Raw genomic sequence first — 20,904 nt, 5'->3', positions numbered from 1 at the left:
TCTACCAGGATCATATTCCTCCTTTCTGATTGTTTTCATTTGCTTGCAAAGCCTTTGCCTATCCTTCGATTGTGTTAGCTTTAGCTTTTGGAATCACTTTGTTTTAGTCATTTCTTGTATCAAGCATAGGCTTGTTCCTTGCTTTTTAAAGCAATCTTATTTTTCTTTTAGGAGATTAATTGAATCTTTATATTCATAAGCTGATAGATTTGGTCTTTGTCATAATACAGGTTTATTATACTTATGATATTCATTATATTATATTTACTATGCTTCTTTCTCCATAAGATCTATTGCTTTATCTTTTCTTTTATTTTATTTGGAATTTAAGAAAATTTATATATATGTATATATTTTTTTTCTAGTTGTCTTTTTTCCTCCAGTTTTGTTGAGGTAATTGACATATAGCACTGTATAAATTTAAGGTATATAGCATAACTATTTGATGTACATATATTGTGAAATGATTTCCACAATAAGTTTAGTTGACATGCAAATTGGAACAATACAGAGAAGATTAGCATGGCCCCTGCTCAAGGATGACATGCAAATTCATGAAGCATTCCTATTTAAAAAAAAAAAAATTTCCTTGTGATGAGAACTCTGAGGATTTATTGCCTTAACAACTTTCAAATACACCATGTAGCAATGCTAACTACTAATGGTCCTTATACTAATAACCTTTAGTAGTCTATAAAGACAGAGTCTCTTTAGTTCCCCTTCACCTTACTTAGGCATCTAATCTTTGTTTTGTTAACTTTAAATGATACTCTGTTATCTATATTGCAACTAATGAATTTATTCTATCTTCTACTTTCCATTCTTATTTAATCATGTAACTTCTACACTTTTAGATCATACAATATTTATCAACTTTTTCTACTCCTTCCTCACCTTTCTTTCAGATCCCCAATTAAATATATTTAGTGTTTAGCACCATCCCCTTGACCTGTAATCCACAGTCACAATTTGAGTCTGAAGAAACTTCTCCAGTATATTCCTTAGAAAGGGCTTGCAGATACAGTGTTCTCTGAATTCGTATGTTTTAACATATTCTATATTCATGTTACTTGAATGACAACATGGCTAACTATTATAAAACCCCTATCTCACTGTTTTTCTTTGAATTTCTTTGAAATCTTGCTCACTGCTGTCATGTATGTTACTGATGTCGATTGACTGTCTTTCCCTTGTAAGTGATTTTGTCATTTGTATGGAAGCCCAGAGAGTTAAAATAAAAAACAACAAACCTTGTTTAAAGTCTAATAGTATAATTTATGTGTCTGCATTAAAAATTTCAGTTATCCCAAACTCCTTTCAATAAGTAGGTTCAGGGCTTCTTTTAATTCTGGAATGATCTTTTGCATTTAGTTTCAAATAGAACTCTTTTTTATATTGTTTTGGTTTACAGGTATGTTGAGACTTCTTTGACTGTCTTCTATCTCTGTCACTTTCTGATCCTTTCTACCTTTCTAGAAATTTCACTCGTATCAGCTACGTTTAGTTTCCTTCTCAATGCCTTTTTAAATTTAAATATATTCCCCCTTGGTTTCTAGTAATTTAATTATAATATCCAAGTTTTTTTTGTTTTTTTCAACTCATTTCCTGAATTAAGTTAGTGTATCTATTTACATCTGAAAATGTTACAGCATTTTGTTGCAGTTTTCTTCTGCTTTGTGTGAAGAAAATTTACTAAAATGTTTTGATTCTCCTTTTCTATTTTTTCTTTTAGTAGTTTTGTTTGGGTATTGTCTGCCAATTCCTTTGCAGTTTGAAACGTCGTATAAATTTAGACTTGCAGTAGTAGGCAGCGTGTAAGAGTTTGATTGACTTACTGGGCTTCTTAGAGTCTCTCCTTTTTTATGCATAGTGAACTTAAAAGTTTCTTTGAACAATGAAATTATTTACTGAGAAGAGTTTAGTATATCTTCCGTGGCGGGTGTGGAGAAGTGAGAAGTACACTGTGTTCATCTAAGATTCTTGTGGCACATCCTAGAGTAGATAGATGTCCAGCGAGCAGTCAGATCTAGATGAGGAGCCCCACGTCATTTGGAATGGGGAAGGAGTGGGACACTGCACAGAGGTGGAAGGATTACCTTAGGTTGTATAAGGGGCATCCGCATCACTGTAAAAAAATACAAGTGCAGGTGAGTACATTGATTTGGTGGCAGGATGTTTGACTTGTTTTCTCAAAAGAAGTGGGAGTTGTCACCTATTGAGAGAGGGGACAAAAAGGCAATTTTTGTTGATGGGATAACTGTTTATACTCATGTGTGTGTGGAGAATATGGCAGAGAAGAGGTCAAGGACATATAGAAGCTGCACTGAGGTCTGGATGAAGCTGGAAGTCACAATCTGTATGACTGTTGTACTCTTATTTTTCCCTCCCGTATTCTAAGAAGCCCTACCATGTGTATTTCAGGTTGATTTACTCAATGCTGGGGTTTGCATAAGCAAGTGCAGCAGGTAACAGGGAGGTAAAGGGTGCAATTTAGTTAGAGGGCAATTGACATACTGAAACATGGTAATTAAGCTGGACATGAAAAGAAGTGAGCACAAGAGAGGACAGATTATAATAAAGGGCATAATTTATTGGATACTGACTACATCCTGGTTCTTTCCGAGCACTTTTTATGCATTTTCTCATTACTATCATAAATCATTATGAATTATAAGTGAAAAATGTCACCCTTTTACAGAAGAGGAAACTAAAAACTGGAGAGATGATGTAACTTGTCTAAGATTTTGTAGCCATAATTTAACAGCCAATGACAATTTCTTTCACCAAATTGTTAAAACACCATTATACTCAAATAATCTTTTCCAAATATAGGAAATGACGATTAACTAAATTATCGACTGTACTGTTTTTATGCATTTTAGCTAGATTAAAATATTGACCTAGTTTTTATAAATACTCATTTTGCATAAATTATATTGCCAAACCACAGCAGTGCAACTATAAAAGCATTTGAATGCTAAAACAATCATAAAAGTAAAAGATTGTTGAAACCCTGATTTTGTTGCTGGCAGTGGAGTAGCTAACTTTTATGCATCTTCTCCTAAGTACTTAGAGCTATGCAAGGCACTTTCACAAAGTCTCTTATTTTTTATTAAAACACCCCCATAAAATTAGGGGTATTAATGTCAGAGAGTTTGAAGAATTCACTCAAAAGCACAGTCAGTTACATAGTTGAGCTAGAGTCCCAGGCCTCGTTTGTGTAATCCTGTCCGAGCAGGAGGTCTTCCAGACTTCCCGTCTGTTTGTTAGTTCGGCCAGAAGCAGCTTCTCAGCCCTGTATCTTCAGTATAACCTCTGGAATGCTAGAGATTTGTTTACATGTGAAGAGTAAATTATGCAGCAATATCAAAATCAAAATAAAGTGTTTAATAATGAAGTAAGGATCTTCCTCAAAATCAAATTATATTGTAATGGTCACACATCTTTAACCTGATTTTGAGGGGTCGCTATGGTCACAAACTAAATAACCCCCCTTTTTTGTGTGGGTTAAGTACCAAAGACCACAGCATGAAAGGAGATACACATGCAATGCAAGTTTCACATGTCTGTTTTTGGTTAATTTTTCTTCTTAAAAATAACTGGTTTGTTGTAGAATAAATCATCTTTGACATTAGCTGTAGAAATTGGGTTGAGGAAAAATGTTTAATATGACTTTTCCTTAATTACTTTTTTAATCAATAAGGGAATGCATAAGGTACCAATGATATCAATAAGGTAGAGGGAGAGGAATGCTCTATGCTGTTTCCGACCAGCCAAACTAATTGGCTCTCCAGGATGTCAAAGCAACCAAATGACCAGGTTCAGTTCTAGTTACAATACTGAATTTCCCAGGTTGGTCATGTACTGCATTTGATTATGTTATGGAAAATGCCAAGAAGAAATCATCCTTTCATCTCCCAGGGAAACATTATTAAAAGAATGATCAGCCCTGGCAGGGTGGCTCAGTTGGTTGGAGTGTTTCCCTTTCACCGAAAGGTTGTGGTTTGGATCCCCGCTCTGGGAGCGCACAGGAGATGGCTGATCGATGTTTCTGTCTCACATTGATTTTCCTCTCTTATCTCTGTCTCTAAAATTGATAAAACATGTCCTTGGGTGAGAATTAAAAACACAAAAACAAAGAAGAGAATATGCTGTAGCCCTATCCACAAATGTTTTATTCCATTTTATTTATTTGTTTGAAATTGAGCATTTAAGAATAAATAGCCCATTCTCCCTTCCTTGATATGCTTCTACATTTGTAAAGAAGGGGCGATATAGCCTTAGATTTAGTCTTACATTCTGTTCAGCATATTCTAAATATCATAGGTGATTTAAAAAACCTCACATTAGATGTGTTTTTTGCCTTTAAAGAATACGCAGGTCAGGAAACAGCTACATAAAAAAGATACCTGCTGAACAACCCGACCATTGTAAAACTCAGTGCCAAGTGTAAGCTGTACAATGCCATTGTAGTTCATAGACAGATGGACTGGTAAGAGCAGAAAGGGTGTGTGAGCCTCTGTTTAGATCTGAGCAAGAGCAGTGGTTCTCAAAGTGTGGTCCCAAGGCCAGCAGTAATAAGACCTCATGGAAACCTGTTGGAAATGCAAATTGTTGGGATCCGCTCCAGACCTATGGAATCAGAAGCTCTGGCATCTGCACACTAACAGACCCCCCAGGTAGTTCTGATGAGGCTGAAGTTGAGAATCGCAGCTGTAGGTTATAAGGAATGGATTATATATCATTCTGATTATCTGTCCCAACAAGAAGTAGGAGGAATAAGGATAAACTAAATAAATCCTCAATGGAAATCCTGTGGGATTTTGTTATTGACGAACCTTGCTGATGGTTACTTTAAAAGAAAAAACAAAAATAAAAAACAAAACCTCCTGCTAACTAGAAGAAAATAATAACATTTGGTTAATGGTCAGAGAAGTAGGAGAGATTTTTACCAACCAATTTTGTCTCGTAATACCAAATTAGTTTTTCTACTCTTTGACAACTGCCCTCCTCTCTTGATTTTATATAAAAAAGAGCTCAACTACAGATTTGCTTAACAAGTCACATATGACAGTACCTGGAGGCAGGGGAAGTTGGGGGGCCTGGTGCCTTACAGCAGTACCATGGTTCCCAAACGAGTCAGTCAGAGGTCTGCTACAGCAGACGCTTGGGCTCCATCATCCAGAGCTTCTCATTCAGCAGGTCTGCGGGAAGGCCTGCAATTTTGCCCTTTGAAGAAGTTCCCACATGAAGTGGAGCTGATCTGGCTGCTGTGAGGGCCTTGCTTGAGAACCTCTGGCTTGGATGAATCGTCCTGAGTATTGATACGTGCTGAGCTGACGTATAGTTATTACATTATTTCCCTGATGATTTAGTCCCTGACATGTCCCCTTTCTCTAGCTGTTCAGGCTTTTTAAACTGTAGTTTTTAAATTAGGTGCACTTAACATGTATTTTGTTTTTCTTTAAAGTTTTTATGAGCTTTTCTATAGAACCATTCAGCCAGCAGGACTCCCCTCTCCCAACTTGGTTAGTTTACAGAAAACATACTTTTGCTCCCTCTGTTCTCAACTGTCAGCTAGTGTTTGTAAATAAAGCTGGAACAGACGAACTATTTAGCTTTGGTTGGTATTTCACTGTGCTAATGAAATGCAAGAATTCATGAAAGTGGGATGATCTTTGTTTATATAATGTGATATAGTTGAATGTTTTCCTAAGTGCTGACTATATTAGCCAAGTTTTGTTGGTTCTTCCCTCTGTGGTTCATTTCTTATAATTTTGGGAAATTCATTAGAATGTGAAACCTTTGAAAACAGTGTTGGCATATCTTAGTACATGTAATCTGAGACTCTTCCCTCTTCAACCTATTTCATTTCAGGCATTTGAGATATTTACAAAAAATGCTTATTTTAAAAAATGCTTTTACTTTCTTTCTTGCTCTTATGCAGGATGAAACGGTCTCCCTAGCATGAAAAAAAGTGTTTACTTGTTATATAACACTTCACTGGACAGAGACAAAAATCATGGCTTTTAATAACTGTTAGGTTTCAAAAAACCTATATTTGGGAAACACTTTTAAGATGTGAGTGGATGTAAAATAAGATGGTTAAATAATTTGAGCATAGAAGTTTAAAGGTATAGAACTAAAAATTATTATACTTTTGACAGGTACCAAAAAAATACACATTTTTTATGTTTGTTTTAAATAGGTAATACTAAAGTGCCAAATAATTTCAAGTAATAACCTACAAATAACTCCATTGTTTATTTTTGATAACTCCATTGTTAATGAAAACGCTTTATTTTGGATTTAAAATGCAACTCTTGGAGGAGCAAGGTCAAATTAGATTTAATAGGATGATCAATTTTAAAGTCAAAATAAAAATAAATATTAAATGGGTTGCTGTAAACTTTGTTCATATTTACTCTGACTACAAAAATAATGTGCTATTCTCATGCGTATACACCACCACAATTATTTTATAAGCTAACTTCCATCATGTATAGATTTGCTGTTTACAATATATAGTTACTTTAGGAATTTCAGAATGTTATTTGATGTCAGCAAGTTTACTCTCGGTATTCTAGAAGTAGTTTTTATTTTTGTTTGTATCTAATATGCTTCAATATGTAAATAATACATACCGTTATTTTATAAGCGTGTCTGAAAAGGGAATCGTTTATTTCTTTTTATTGTTAAAAGGGAGAGGCAGGCCCTCCAGGTGCTCCGGGACAGGATGGACCACGGGGAGAGCCTGTGAGTACCTTCTCAATTCACTTCTCAAGCTGCAGCTCTTTGCCTGTCATGAAGTCTGTTGGCTATTTAAATTCTGCTTCCACGTGCCCTATTCTTTAGTCACTTCCAGATTTGGAAGTTGTAGAAGCTTTTGGTGGAACACTTTAAAACAGTGAAATATTTAATCCTATTTCACAAACTAGGACGAGTTTTGCTGGCAGGAAATTTATGTGACGTGTAAATCACAAGCTGTCGTGTCCGCGGGAACCAGGGTTGGCACAGCAACGCAGGCTGTTGGCGAGCCTTTTAGTCAGTGCCACTTTGCCACCGCTCACTGCTGTGTAGTATGTTCTCTGGGATTGCGTGTTTAGAAGAATCAAAGTAAAGAAACATACGATTAAAGAATATTGAATCTGAATCCTACATACATGTATTTGTAGCAAGTGTGTCACATGACTCAACTTCAGGTGAGTTTTGGAAATACATTTTTTTCCCACTTATTCCTACAAGTCATGGCCAGCTTGGCCAACATTTAAAGACCAGTAGATTTCATTTTATTTGTCAAAATGACACATCTTCAGGGAATTTGCAATTAGTTTGGGAGGGAGGGAGGTCAAGAAATTATATAATAGCCAGTATCTATTGTGGTTTATCAGAAAGTGTTCAGTTAAGTGCTTACAATCTAAATATTGAGCATTAGAGGGAGAGAGGGATCACCGAAGCTTCTTAAATGGGGTGGAGGGATTGACCCACTCTTAGAATCACTCACTCAGCTATTCACTGAATTCTGATTTCGTGCATTATGATGCACTGGGGCAAGTTCTCTCCTTAGCTACTGCCTTCAAGGGCTTATAATCTAGTTTGGGTGATAGCAAAAAATCATGCATATGACTGCTCACCTGAGGCAGACTATAGTAAATGCCCAGGAAGGATTTAAAGTGGGTTCGGAAGGCCAGGGTGTGAAGATAGTCTCCACCACATTCCAGCTGTTGGAGCTTGGATAAATCACTTCGCATCTCTTTCTCCTCATTGAAATAGTAGACGTACCTCTAGTGCCCACTGCATACGGTTATTGTGAGGCTTACATAGGAAATGAGAAAATATCTGTAAAAACATCGCACAAGTGCTGAAGGAGGGTAGGAAGGGACTTTTGTGTCATGGGGTGATTGAGAAATTTTTACCAAGGATTTGGAGCTAGATTTGGTCAAGAAAGGGTGGCTGGGAATGAAAGGAAGAAGAAAGGGAAAACTAATGAGTAAAGACACACAGCTGGGTTGGTTAAGGGTGTGCCCAGGAAATAACGAAATGATCTTAATGAGGTCCTGTGAAGTCCTTGTTGGGTGGTAGGAAGTAAAGTCAGGAAGGTGATTAGGATCATAAAATGGAGATCCTGGAATATGAATTTGGGGAGTGAAGTTTATTCACTTGCGTTGAAAGTTGTGTAAGAAAAAATGAATAGCATGATGAAAAGTAGTACTTTAGAGGAAGTTATGAGCTACTGGTATATTCAGAATGAGTCAAAAGGAGAAGAGGCTGGAATCAGGACACTAATTAGCTGGCTGTTTTGACAGAGCAGGCATGGGCAAATACGGCCTCAGCTGGGGTTTTAATGGAATGGGAGAATTCAGTAGGGATAGTGTGAGTTTAACATGTCTGACCAGCAATCATTATGAAAGAATAATTCTGGGACTTGGTAAGTTGGTATGAAATTGGCTATATTTATATTTTTGTTTAAGAAAAATGTAAAGTGTGTGTATGTGTGTGTGTGCTCGTGCTCGAGTGAGTGAAGATAGAGAGGGGGATTTGGGAGGGGAGGACTGAGAGGCAAGGGAGAAGGTGAAAGGGAGCGAGGGAAACAAGGGACAGTGGACATCAGAGACCGATTATAATTTGAGTTGATTGTGTTGTAAATGTTTGTGCCATTTGTTGGTAAGCATAGTGACTCATTTTTCTACAGAAGCAGAGTGACAGGGCAGCTGACCCGCGAGTCTAGGTCAGCCATAATGCAACGTGAGCAGTATATGTTTGGTTTGAAATGAACACTGCTGTGATCCCATTGAAAAAAAATTGAAAAGAAAGACACCAGTTGGCATTTTCTCCTGCTCTGCCTGCTCCCACTTTATTCAAGACTAACCCCTGTCTAGAGCTTTTGCACTAGCACACATTTTTATACCAGGCAGCATGGCCCTTCAGAATTCAACCCAACATTTAGGGCATTCCTGAAATGTGTACAGCATTGGTTAGCGAGGAGAGGAATATGGGACTGCCTCTTGGAAGCTCACGACTTCGTAGTGGAGATAGAAAGTGAAAGGATTAAAAAAAAAAAACCCTAACACTAAATTATAAAATTCTAAAGAAAAAAAAAGACAAGCAAGGAACTGAGGCAGGGAAAAATGGCAGTGAGATAGTGGAGGTTATTTAGATGTATGTACGTACTCTGTCCTCCTATACCAACCAGATAGAAGAGTGAGAGTTACCAAGGGAGACTCTCCAGTTCCCCTCCCACCAGATCAGGACAGGCAAGTGAGGGTCCCTCTCTCTTCTCTCCCATTTCTCTCTCTTTCCCGCTGAGTGGTGGGAGGTTTCCTGTGCTAGGAGACATGATCTGTTAGGAAAACAATGACTAGATTAAGCGTCTAAAATGTACCCCTATCATCTGGATATAATTCTTCTGATCTTTATTTTTTCCAATTAAGAACAATTAACATTACAAACTGTTCTGTTATTTGGCAATCAATGAAAATTTGGTTGTTAGAAATACCATCCTGTGAAGATTGATCTTTAGCATTTGTGGAGAAGCTTTGAAAACAGGAAAAAAATGGAAGTTTATGTATTTGGTAACACCAAGACATGAAGAGTTCCGTTGCATGTGGATGCTGGTTTTAAGAATTTATAATGAGTGATTTGGCCCCACTAAAAAGAACATGTTCTTATATTTTTTGTCCTATAATGTAGGAGCCAAGAAAATTAATGGGGCTTAAATTGGGAAGACAGAAGCTCTTAGAAAAAAATGCTTTAAAGCTAATTAAACACAGCTTATAGCAGCCGGATGATGACTCATCCATGTAAGTAGGTTGATAAATATGAACTAACTCCTGGAATCCAACTTGAGCACAAAGGCTATATTTCACTGGAAAATGATTATACCACAGAAAAAGACAAATACCATATGATCTCACTTGTATGTGGAATCTAATGAACAAAATATACTGACAAAATAGAAACAGGCATGGACACATGGGACAGACTGACAGCTGTCAGAGGGGAGGGGGAGGTTGGATAAAGAAGATGAAGGGATTAGCCAAAGAACATGTGTGTATAACTCATAGACTCAGACAGCGCTGTGGGTTGGCCAGAGGGAAAGGGGGTGGAGGTTGGGTGGAGGCAGACAGATGGGGAGAAAATAGGGACATCTGTTAATAGTGTCAATAATAAGTTAATAAAAATGTATAATTACATTCCCATGTTTATGCTTTATATTTTAAAGGCCAGTATTGTCAATCCTAATAGTAATTCTGTCCTCAAGGTAACTTACTTTCTAAGTGGCAAATTCTACTCACTCAACTTCAATTCAGGTGACTGTAAATAAACTCAGTTCTAACACCTGCTGGGTTTATTATAACTGGTTTTGACTATGTATTACTGTGTTTAGGGATTATAATATTTCAGTCATTTATCCAGCAAGCATTTATTGAGGGTCTGCTTTGTGCCAGACATCATCCTAGTTGCGGAGGGCATGAAGGTGAGTGTCATGGCCCTGCCCTCAAGCAGTGTGATGAGCCAGTGACCACGACATGGTGTAAATGCAATGGAATGGGTGCTGTGCAAATTTGTACAAGATGTGTATAACACTACATGAGTTTGGGGATGCTACTGAAAGGGATGCATTCTCTTTTCCCCCTAAGTAGCAGCATTATCGAGATATACTTCACATACTATACAATTCACATATTTAAAGTGTATAGGGATGCTTTCTTAATGCTCTCTTGGTCAAATTCTCGAATATAAATGGGAGTCGGCTGGCTCTGTGGGCTGCAAGGCAGGAGTCTCTGACATGTTCACAAACACAGAAGGAAAAGACATCATGATACTTTGGGAACAGCTGACACTAGTTGGGGCTGCTAAGAGTACATGGAGGGGGTGGGAATAAAATACAAGATGAGGTTTTAGGGGTAGGCAGACTCCATAGCAGGGGGGACTCATATGTCTGTGATATTAGGACTTAAATCTGAGAGTGGTGGGAGCCATTCAAAGGTTTTAAGTAGGGAAGTTAGTTGATCAGATTTAGAAAGTTTTAGGAAGACCACTGACAGCAGAATGGAGAATGTATGGGAGGTGAGCTGAGGTGGTGGACAGAACCTGGTAGCTGAGCTCTGTCACCGCCAGTTCCAACTAAGGCAAGAACATTCAGAGTTGGGAGGCGTTTGGACTATTTGAAATGAACTACCAGGTACCAGTAGACCTCAAGGATCAACTGCATGTGGGTAAGATGAAAAAGGATGACTCTCAAAATCTTATCACATGCGTAGAGGCACAGGAGGAAGACCAAGCAATAAACTGGAAATAGAGCAAGAACCAATTTTGGCTGGGGGAGGTGATTCTAATACATTTTTAAATGAAACATATCTAGATGACAATTGGGGCATTTCAACAGGAGGACTAAGCTTTGGGTAATTAGAATAGACATGTAAAAATGGGGACTAATACAATGCCAGTAAGAAATAGTGGGTCAGATCAAGGAAAGTTTAGAAGAGTTTCTGTGAACTCTAGGTATAGTAGATGGAAAAATGCTGTTCTTCCCCAGAAAGATATCAGACCCTAGTACTCAAAATCTATAAATGCTGTCTTATGTGAATAATGGGTCTTTGCAGATGTGATTAAAGATTTTGTGATCGGAAATTATCCTGGATTACCTGGGTGGGTCTGATCCAAGCTGTTGAAAGGCATTAAGGGCAGAACTGAAGTTTCTCACAGGAACTAATGGCTGAGACTGGGGTGATGTGGCCACAAGTCGAGGAGTGCTAGCAGCTCTCAGAAGAGGGAAGAGGCGAGGAATGGATCTTCCCCTAGAGCGTCTGGGGGAGTGCAGCCCTGTCTAGACCTTGACCTTGGATTTCTGGCCTCCAGAACTGAGAGAACAAAATTATGTTGTTTTAAGCTAATAAGTGTGTGGTAATTTTTGAATAGCAGCCAAAGGAAACTATACTGGCCTTTTCAGCTACTCTAATCCTGAGCGATCATTTATGAAATGAACCCGTGTGAAAAGCCAAGTGAGTACATACCGATATATCACCCTCTTAGTAGCACGTGTATTGATCAAAAGCATTTGGAGTTAAAGCAAATAGATAAACAGGTTTAAATGACACTTTGGTTAAAAGCAAGGCTCCTCAGTCACCAGTATTTTCTGTATCATCAATTTAGTTAAACTCTCATGTCTCTTTAAAAAAAATGTATCCACTTTTCAGTTTTCTACATTTTTACATTCTATTTAGTGGCCTTGAGCCCTAATGTCTTCCATGTACTATTCATTGTATTGCAAAGTTGGAACAATCCAAATGTCTGATGCATCAGGTATAATGTATATAAAGCAGAGTTTAAAAATGTAATACTATTTGAATATGTATGAGTAAGAAAGAATCTGCATGGTAAGTGTGGTTTAATCATGTTTCAGTTACTTTGCTTATTTTTTCTCCCAGGTTGGTTTTTGATGTTTGTTGCATTCTATTTTTGCTCATCTTCTATTTTCCCCTACGAGCATGTTTTTGTAATACATTATACAGAAATTAAGGCCTGGATTGAGTAAAACACTCTTTCTGTCTTTCATAAAAGATGTGTAGTCAGATTACGTTTTCATTTTTGTGCCAGCAGATGAAGAATACATTGTTTCAAGGAATCCTCAATTGTGCAAAATGTGTTTTCCTAACTCCCCAAATCACTCTGATTTTATCTTGGTTGGTTGCAGGGTTAGGGCAGTACTGGGCAGCAGCACACTAAATATACCAGGAGTTGAAAAATGATAACTGGAACTATTAATTTTTGATCAAGTCAGCTTTTGGACCAAATTACCATGTTGGTCGTTTTTGTGCAGTGGCCACTCATCGCTGACCTAATGACCTGCAGTAGCAGTCTTTCCTCTGCTTCTTTGTCGCAGCTATTCCTGACCTGCCCCTCAGTCCCGATGACTTCCGGTATCTAGTGTGGCATTTTCCTCAGGCAGTCTGAGCCGTTCGCTTGCTAACGCACAGGGGGCCTTATGGTGCAGCTCACGATGAAGATGTGTAGGTGGAACCAGGGTTCCCTGCTTGAGCTGAGGTCCCTGGAGCTCATGATTGAGAATGAGAAACATTACTGCATTTGCTGGGTCAATGGAGGTGAGCACGTATTTCTTAGTTAAGGATGTCTTAAGTCTTTTTATTCTGGAAATACTTGCTTTATCGTTTTTTTCCTGGAATAAGACATGGGGACCGTTGTACTATATTTGAGGACATTGACTCATAGAGGCGTTTGTTGTTTCCTCATGCCTTTCGAATTCTTGCTAAACCGCATGCTATGCTTGTCTTATGGTGTAATATTAACTGCTGAGCCCTTTCAAGTCATCATGTACTTAAGAGACAAGTGGGTCTTTTGTTTAATCACCTTTTCTGTGGTGTGATTACTTCACATGTCATTTTTATGCTTATCTACCGGAGAGATGCATTAAATTCTTGGGAAAAGTTAATGTGTGTTGAACTGCTCTGGTGGTTTCCCATGTCGAATAATCCACTTTATTGTACGAGTAAAGTGGAGGTGTCTTTATTTGTCCACTTGACTATATTTCTGATTTAGATTGAGAAGAAGGGTAAGAGGAAAAAACCCCACTAGTTCTGTCCTTGTTCTTAATTTGATTTGCAATTCTGCAGCACGCTTTTTAAAGCCTTTCATGCTGGTTTGTAACACTGTTTCCGATCCTTTACAGGCCCTGGGAGTGGCACATCCTTGGTGTGTGTTGAGCAGAACAACCTGAACCTGGTATCTGCTAAGAATTTCACACGCCACCTGTAGGGCGAAGGCAACCCACATTTAACAACTTAGGAAATTCCATTCCTTATTATAATAATTCCCTGTGAATTCCAGGTTGGGTTTTAAAACTTTGTTGAGAATAATTCTTTGTGTGAATTTTGAAATAGGCTTTATCTAAATTAAATAATGTAAATGACCAATTATCTGCAGAAGTGATTAAATTTATAACTAACATCATCACTTTTTTGCTTTCCCAAAATATGGCATTTGGCATTGTAATGACTTGTGAAAATATATTTTCTTTGGCCAATTATTTGTATAAATTCATTAATAAAGTCTTACCGGGTATAATCATAGATATGTTTGATTCTTTCCTATTACAAATGATTTCATTGGCACAGTGTAAAGCCAGACCCCCATAATACAACTAACAGTGTAGATTTTAAGTTTTGAGGCTCCGTGCCTAAGGTATTGATCACTTTTGTTGGTGTTGTTTTAAAAAAATCTTTTATAACATGATCATTGTAAGATCATTTATAAGCATTAACATATACTTATTTGAGTCTTCCTCTTCTTTATTTCTTTATCATTTCAAAGAGGCTTTATAGAGCCCTGAAATGACAAGAAGAATAAATGCAATTGAACATAAGAAATGATGCATGATTAAGTCTCCAAATGGGTATAGTATATCCTCTGAATAAATATGTTCTGTAGTCATATGGGGACCAGGGGCATTTTTGCTTCAAAAACCTTTGATATCTAAGAGGTTCTCATATGATGTTCTTGAATCGTCCAAATACATTCTCCATTTTCAAAGCATGAAAAATACCTACTGTATTTTTCAGACTCTAAGATGCACATTCCCCCCTCCCCAGATTTGGGAGGAAAAAGTGGGTGCATCTTATAGTCCAAATGTAGCTTACCTAGCCCGCTGGAGGGGTGGGCAACAGTGGAGCGGGGTTTTTTCCCTATTTTCCTCCTCTAAAACCCAGGTGCATCTTATGGTCTAGTGCATCTTATAGTCTGAAAAATACGGTAATTAACAAACCAGCATAGCCCAAGACAAGGCATGTTTATTTTTTAAGTATATTTTAGTGATTATGCTATTATAGTTGTCCCAATTTTCCCCCATTGCTCCCCCACCAGTACTTCCCTTCCCTCCAGCAACCCCTCCCCATCTTACTTCATGTCCATGGGTCATGCATATATGTTCTTTGGCTTCTTCATTTCCTATACTTAATATTCCCTTGTCTATTTTGTACATACTATTTATGCTTCTTAATCCCTATACCTTTCCCCCCTTTCTTCCCCTTTCTCCTTTCCGCTGATAACCCTACACATGATCACCATATCTATGATTCTGTTCCTGTTCCAGTTGTTTGCTTAGTTTGTTTTTGTTTTGTTTTTTAGATTTAGTTGTTGATAGTTGTGAGTTTGTTGTCATTTTAATGTTCATGGTTTTTAATCTTATCATTTTTCTTAAATAAGTCCCTTTAACATTTCACATAATAAGGGCTTGGTGAAAATGAACTCCTTTAGCTTTGCCTTGTCTGGGAAACACTTTATCTGCCCTTCAATGATAAGTGAGAGCTTTGCTGGATACAGTAATCTTGGTTGTATGTCTTGCTTTTCATCACTTTGAATACTTCTTGCCAGTCCCTTCTAGCCTGCACTGTTTCTTTGGAGAAATCAGCTAATAGTCTTATGGGAACTCCTTTGTAGGTAACTCTGCTTTTCTGTTGCTGCTTTTAAGATTCTCTCTTTATCTTTAACCTTTGGCATTTTAATTATGATATGTCTTGGTGTTGTACTCTTTGGGTCCAACTTCTTTGGGACTCACTGTGCTTCCTGGACTTGTATGTCTATTTCCTTCATCAAATTAGGAAAGTTTTTTTTTTTTTTTCATTATTTTTTCAAATAAATTTTCAATTTCTTGCTCTTCTGCTTCTCCTCTTGGCATCCTATGATTCAGATGTTGGCACTTTTGGAGATGTCCCAGAGTCTTCTTATTCTCTCCTCATTTTTTTGAATTCTTGTTTCTTATTCTGTACTGGTTGCATGTTTATTTTTTCCTTATGTTCCAAATCATTGATTTGAACCCTACTTTCTTCCCTTTACAGTTGATTCCCTGTAGATTTTTCTTTATTTCACTTAGTGTAGCCTTTATTTCTTCCCTTATGCTTTTGCCATATTCAGTGAGTTCTCTGAACATCCTTACACCAGTGTTTTGAACTCTGCATCTGATAGGTTGGCTGTCTCCATTTCATTTAGTTCTTTTCCTGGAGTTTTGCTATGTTATTTCATTTGGGCCATATTTCTTTGTCTCCTCAATTTGGCAGCCTCCCTGTTTCTGTGTGTTAGGTAGAGCTGCTTTGACTCCTTGTCTTAGAAAAGGCGCCTATAAATTGTGTGGGATGGAGCCTTAGGTATTCTCCAGGGTGGGGCAAACTGCTTCACTCCTTTGTGGCTCTGTATGTGGGGGAGAGTTTAGAGAGGAGACAATGCTACTGAGGCTTGCTTGTCACTCACCCTGTTTCCAGTGACTTCCCCCCCTATCCATTATAGCCAGAAGTTATGAGACTTTATTTTCCCAGTGCTTCAACTCCTGGCTGTGCAGTCTGGCCTGGGCCTGGGATCACTTGCTCCCAAGGTATCCTGATTTTATCCTCCACACGTGCATGTGGTAACCCCCACCGCCCATTTTGTCGGTCACTGTGCTGAGCCATACCACATCCTCTCTGTCCCGGGTCCCTGTCTCTGCCCCTCCATCCATCTGGATGAACATGGCTTCTTTAAATCCTTGGTTGTTGGACTTCCATACAGTTTGATTTTCTGGCAGTTCTGGGTGTTTTTGTTTTGAGGTTGGTGGTGATCCTTCTTATTGTTGTGTAAGGAGAGGAGGTGTTTCTACCTATGCCTCTATTTTGACCAGAAGTCAAGGCACCTTTATTTTAATACTGGTTTTATGATCCATATAAACCATCTGAGCAGATGCAATGAGAATGTTTTACATTTATTCTACTTTCATTGAGTGTGGTAACAACTATATTTTTTTATGTGACCCATGGTGCACACTTTGGTAACTAGATCATTTCATTTAAAGATCTTTCTTTTTTTTTTTAAATAAATATATTCAAAATGCTTGAGTGTGGTTACCACTTTGAACACTAGGTAAATGTATGATGCCTCTGAGAATTAACACCAGAAAATTATTTATGTTCTGGATGTGTTTAAGGGATATTAAAACAGAGGTCAAGTATCTGAGCACACAAAATATTTTAGTTTATGTCAATAATTATTTTTTATTTCTGGTAATGAGGTAAGCACCTAATTAGGTAATTGATTGCCAATAGTTCTAGGTACAAAAGTGGTTTATAAAAGTAGTTTTTATAATTTTGACTACCGAGCAAAAGTATTTCATTGTTTGAAATAGGCATGCCTAGTTACGTCATTGTTAAATGCTCCGTTTTAATTTGTTTCTTTAAAAGATTGTGGCTTTGAAATGCTTTTGGAAGAATACATGTTTTGAAGGTTGTATAAAAAAACAAGGTATGCTATTAACTAAAGATGATATCAATCATGAGACTAGTATTTATAAGTAAATTCCAGAAGTCATGTACTACTCTAATGGTTCACAGTGAATTTAATCTGATGGGAAATATCAACACAGGATATTAGAATGTAAATTTCTTTTAATGTTTTTAAAACACAGGGATTAAGCTTTTTCAATAAAAATTCCTTTCTTGCAAATAAAGTATAAAGAGTAATTTGATTAACTAGTATTAACATTAAATCAAGGCAAAGGAGTCCTATGATGATTTATTGGTTCTAAAAACTAAGTAATTTTTTGTTGTTGTTATAACAGGGGAAAGAAGGGAAGGGTCAGGTCAAGGAACAAGTGTAAAGGACCCATGGACAAAGACAATGGCAGGGGGGCATTGAGGTAGGGGGTGGGTAGGACAGGAGAGAGTAATGGGGGAACAATGGGGATAACTGTAAGTGAACAACAATAAAAATTTATAAAAAAAGAATTTTCTTCTGTCTACATAAAAAAGAAGTTACTTAATTGATACATTAGGTGAAACAGAATTCCTGACCAATATATTTTTAAAATGGAATGAATAAGCATACAAAATTGAATACATCCAAGAGAAATCCTTGGAATTGTTACAGGTTCTTGCCGAGATGTATAGTCAGGTGCTACTGTTTACTGAGCAATCATAGAATGTACAACATTTTACCAGGTGATTTCAGATGGAACATTTGCTCTTCAGTTAGGGAAATAGAAAATTCACTCAAGAAACATACTCTATAAAGGCATGTATAAAAATCTTGTGGCAGGTTAAGACTCTTAAAAGACATTAAAGAAAAATGAAGTTAATCATAAAAGGCAAAGTATTACAAATTTTGATCAAGGGGTCAAAGTTAATAGCAATCAAATCGAGACATTAATGGAGAACAGTTATTAGCATTATACCATGCAGGAGATAGCCAACATACTCACAATATCCAAATCAATAAAGTTATTGGTGAAAATGAATAATGTGTCTCTTATTTTACAGAAAAAACTAAATGAACTTTTTGGCCAACCCAAATATAATAGTTTTTTAAGCAGAGAGACATAAAATGAATTATATAAAAATTAATTGGAAGATAATCAAATGAAAAAATGCTTGATGAATCTCTTAGCTTAACATCTAAAATACAGATAATTTTTAAGAATCTTTGTTATTTTTTTCATAAAGAACACCTTTCCAACTGTGATCCACATATTACCTTAATCAGAATCACCAGAGCTGCTGGGTAAAATCCAGTTTTCTGGGCCCAACCCTGTCCTAATGAATCAGAAACTGTATTTTTAATTGCTGCCTTGTGTGAGTGTGATAACTAATGATGTAGAGACTATGAAACAGGTTGATCAAAACAGAGGAATATGGAAGTAGTAGGAAGATGGTACCCTGCAGAAGAGAACAATTAATTTTAATGATGCTGGTGAAGGAAAATTGAATTATGGACTTATCCTCTTAGGTTATATGTGCTTTAATGGCTCTTCTGCCTAAATAAGCTTCAATATTGCCACGAACAATACTGTAAAATTCTACTTCCAAGTGGAGTCAGTTACCTTGTGTATTTAAAATAGATTATTTTTCTGAGGATTTTTTGAAATGTAAAAACTGCATGGGCCAAGTTTTTATTTATTGTATATTTTAATTATATTTTATTTTTAATATTTACTGTATGCATTGTTTATATTATTTTTTATTATACATTTTTTATTATTTAACTTCTCTTAAACAGACAAAAGAAATAGAAGTTATGTTATAAATTTGAAAGTCTGTTTTACCAAAATCCTATTCTCATCTCCCAGAGATAATAGCTGTTGTTCATTCAGTGAGATTCTCTTTTAAACTTTTTCTTTTTATATTTAAATATCTAAACAAAACATAAACATATCTTTAAAATAAAAAATCATGCCCATTGAAACTTTAACTTTCCCATTTTATGGATGTTGTACCATATCAGGTTATAAGACAGAATATAGAATCTATTTATAGCACAAATGTAGTTCATTTAATCTCTCCTATTGATGTTATATGTATTCCGAAATGCTTAATAAAATGTTTTTCAGAAAAGATGTATTACTGTAAGTGAAATTTCTACTTCTAAACCACCTATGTTTTGTTTCTCATTTTAAGTAGAAATGTGTAGTGTTTCATCAAGTCTGATGTTTGTAATTCGTTTCCGACTCAGATTCAGTTTTGCCAAGTTCTGGTACTGGGTTATTAAAAGTTTCCTTTTTTTAAAGTTTTTATTTATTTATTTTTTTATTTTTAGAGATTGGACAAGGAAGGGAGAAAGAGAGAAAGAAACATCAGTGCATGGTTGCCTTTTGTGCGCCCCCTACTGGTGACCTGGCCCGCACAGCCATGTGCCCTGACTGGGCATCCAACCAGTGACCCTTTGGTTCACAGGCTGACACTCAATCTACTGGGCCATAGCAGCCAGGTCTGAGTTATTAAAAGTTTTACAAAATACTTTTTCAGTATCTTTTGAAATGATTTTGTATTGTTCCTCCCCTATTAATGTAGTAACTTACATGAAATAATACATGGTATGGGTATATTTTTTCATGTGGAACGCTCGTTGCATCCTGAAACAAGCCCCTCTTGAATCATGCTCAGCTTTTGTTCTAATGCACTGTTGTATTTGATTTCCTAACATAATAGTAAAGGCACTTGCATTTGTAGTAACAAATTATATCAGTTTGTAGATTTCTTTCTTACATATTATTCTTGACTGCTTTTGTCATTAGAGTTATGATACCCTCAAAATTTGAATTTAGATAATCTCCATCTTTTTAATGCCCTGAGGAAGTTTAACATAGAAACTATCTGGTCCTCGGATAATAAATACTATTTCTGAAGTAGACAAAATAATGATTTCCCCATGCCTGAGAAAGATATCCGTACCCTAATCCCCAGAACCTGCAAAAATGTTAATTTTCATGGTGAAGAGATTTTACAGATATGATTGAGGTTAATGGCCTTGAGATTATCGTGAATTATCTCAGTGGGCCCAATCTAATGAAAAATAATGAAAAGAGGAAGAAGAAGGATGAGGAATGGGTAAAAATATTTAGCTGGAGAAGGACCTGACTGGCCATTGCTGAAGTGGAAGATAAAGAAAGGGGTCCCTGAGCCAAGGAATGTGGTTTCATCTAGAAACTGGGAATACAGCTCAGTTTAAAGCCAGCAAGACCACGGAGATCTCGGTCCTACAACTGCAAGGAGCTCCATTTTGCCGAGAACCTGAATGAACAGGAAACAGATTCTTACCTAGAGACTCCAGAGAGGAGCGCGGCGGCCTTGCCACCTCCTTGAATTTAGCCCAGTGAGACCCATGCTGGACTTCTGACCTACAGAGCTGGAAAAGGGTAAATTCCATTGCTTTAAGTCACTGAATGTGTGATACTTTGTCATAGGACAGTAGAAAACCAATATAACTCCCTTTAATTTATTTTTCTTTACTGAATGTTTATTCCTTTATCATCTCATTATTTTCAGTAGAAAAAATGGGGATATATATTGTGCAAACACAACAAAATTTACAGTGGGCTGAGTTACACAGATACAGTGATTTAAATGCATACTATTTGAAATATAGGTTATA

At 36.9% G+C, this 20,904-nt stretch overlaps 1 protein-coding gene and 1 pseudogene across 2 annotated transcripts in view; both read left to right on the top strand.

The window, feature by feature from the left end:
• Positions 1-20,904, top strand: part of COL21A1 (collagen type XXI alpha 1 chain) — a 168,822-nt gene that overhangs the window by 119,107 nt on the left and 28,811 nt on the right. For both annotated transcript variants that reach the window (XM_053914309.1, XM_053914308.1), the window contains one exon: positions 6,703-6,756. In XM_053914309.1, the coding sequence (XP_053770284.1) occupies positions 6,703-6,756 (54 nt within the window). The remainder of the gene's footprint in view (positions 1-6,702; positions 6,757-20,904) is intronic.
• On the top strand, positions 474-574 carry LOC112302501 (U6 spliceosomal RNA; annotated as a pseudogene).

Source organism: Desmodus rotundus, chromosome 11 (genome assembly GCF_022682495.2).
Source record: "Desmodus rotundus isolate HL8 chromosome 11, HLdesRot8A.1, whole genome shotgun sequence".
NCBI lineage: Eukaryota > Metazoa > Chordata > Mammalia > Chiroptera > Phyllostomidae > Desmodus > Desmodus rotundus.
The sequence above is the reverse complement of the archived record's forward strand: the minus strand, read 5'-3'. Positions and strand labels throughout refer to the sequence as shown.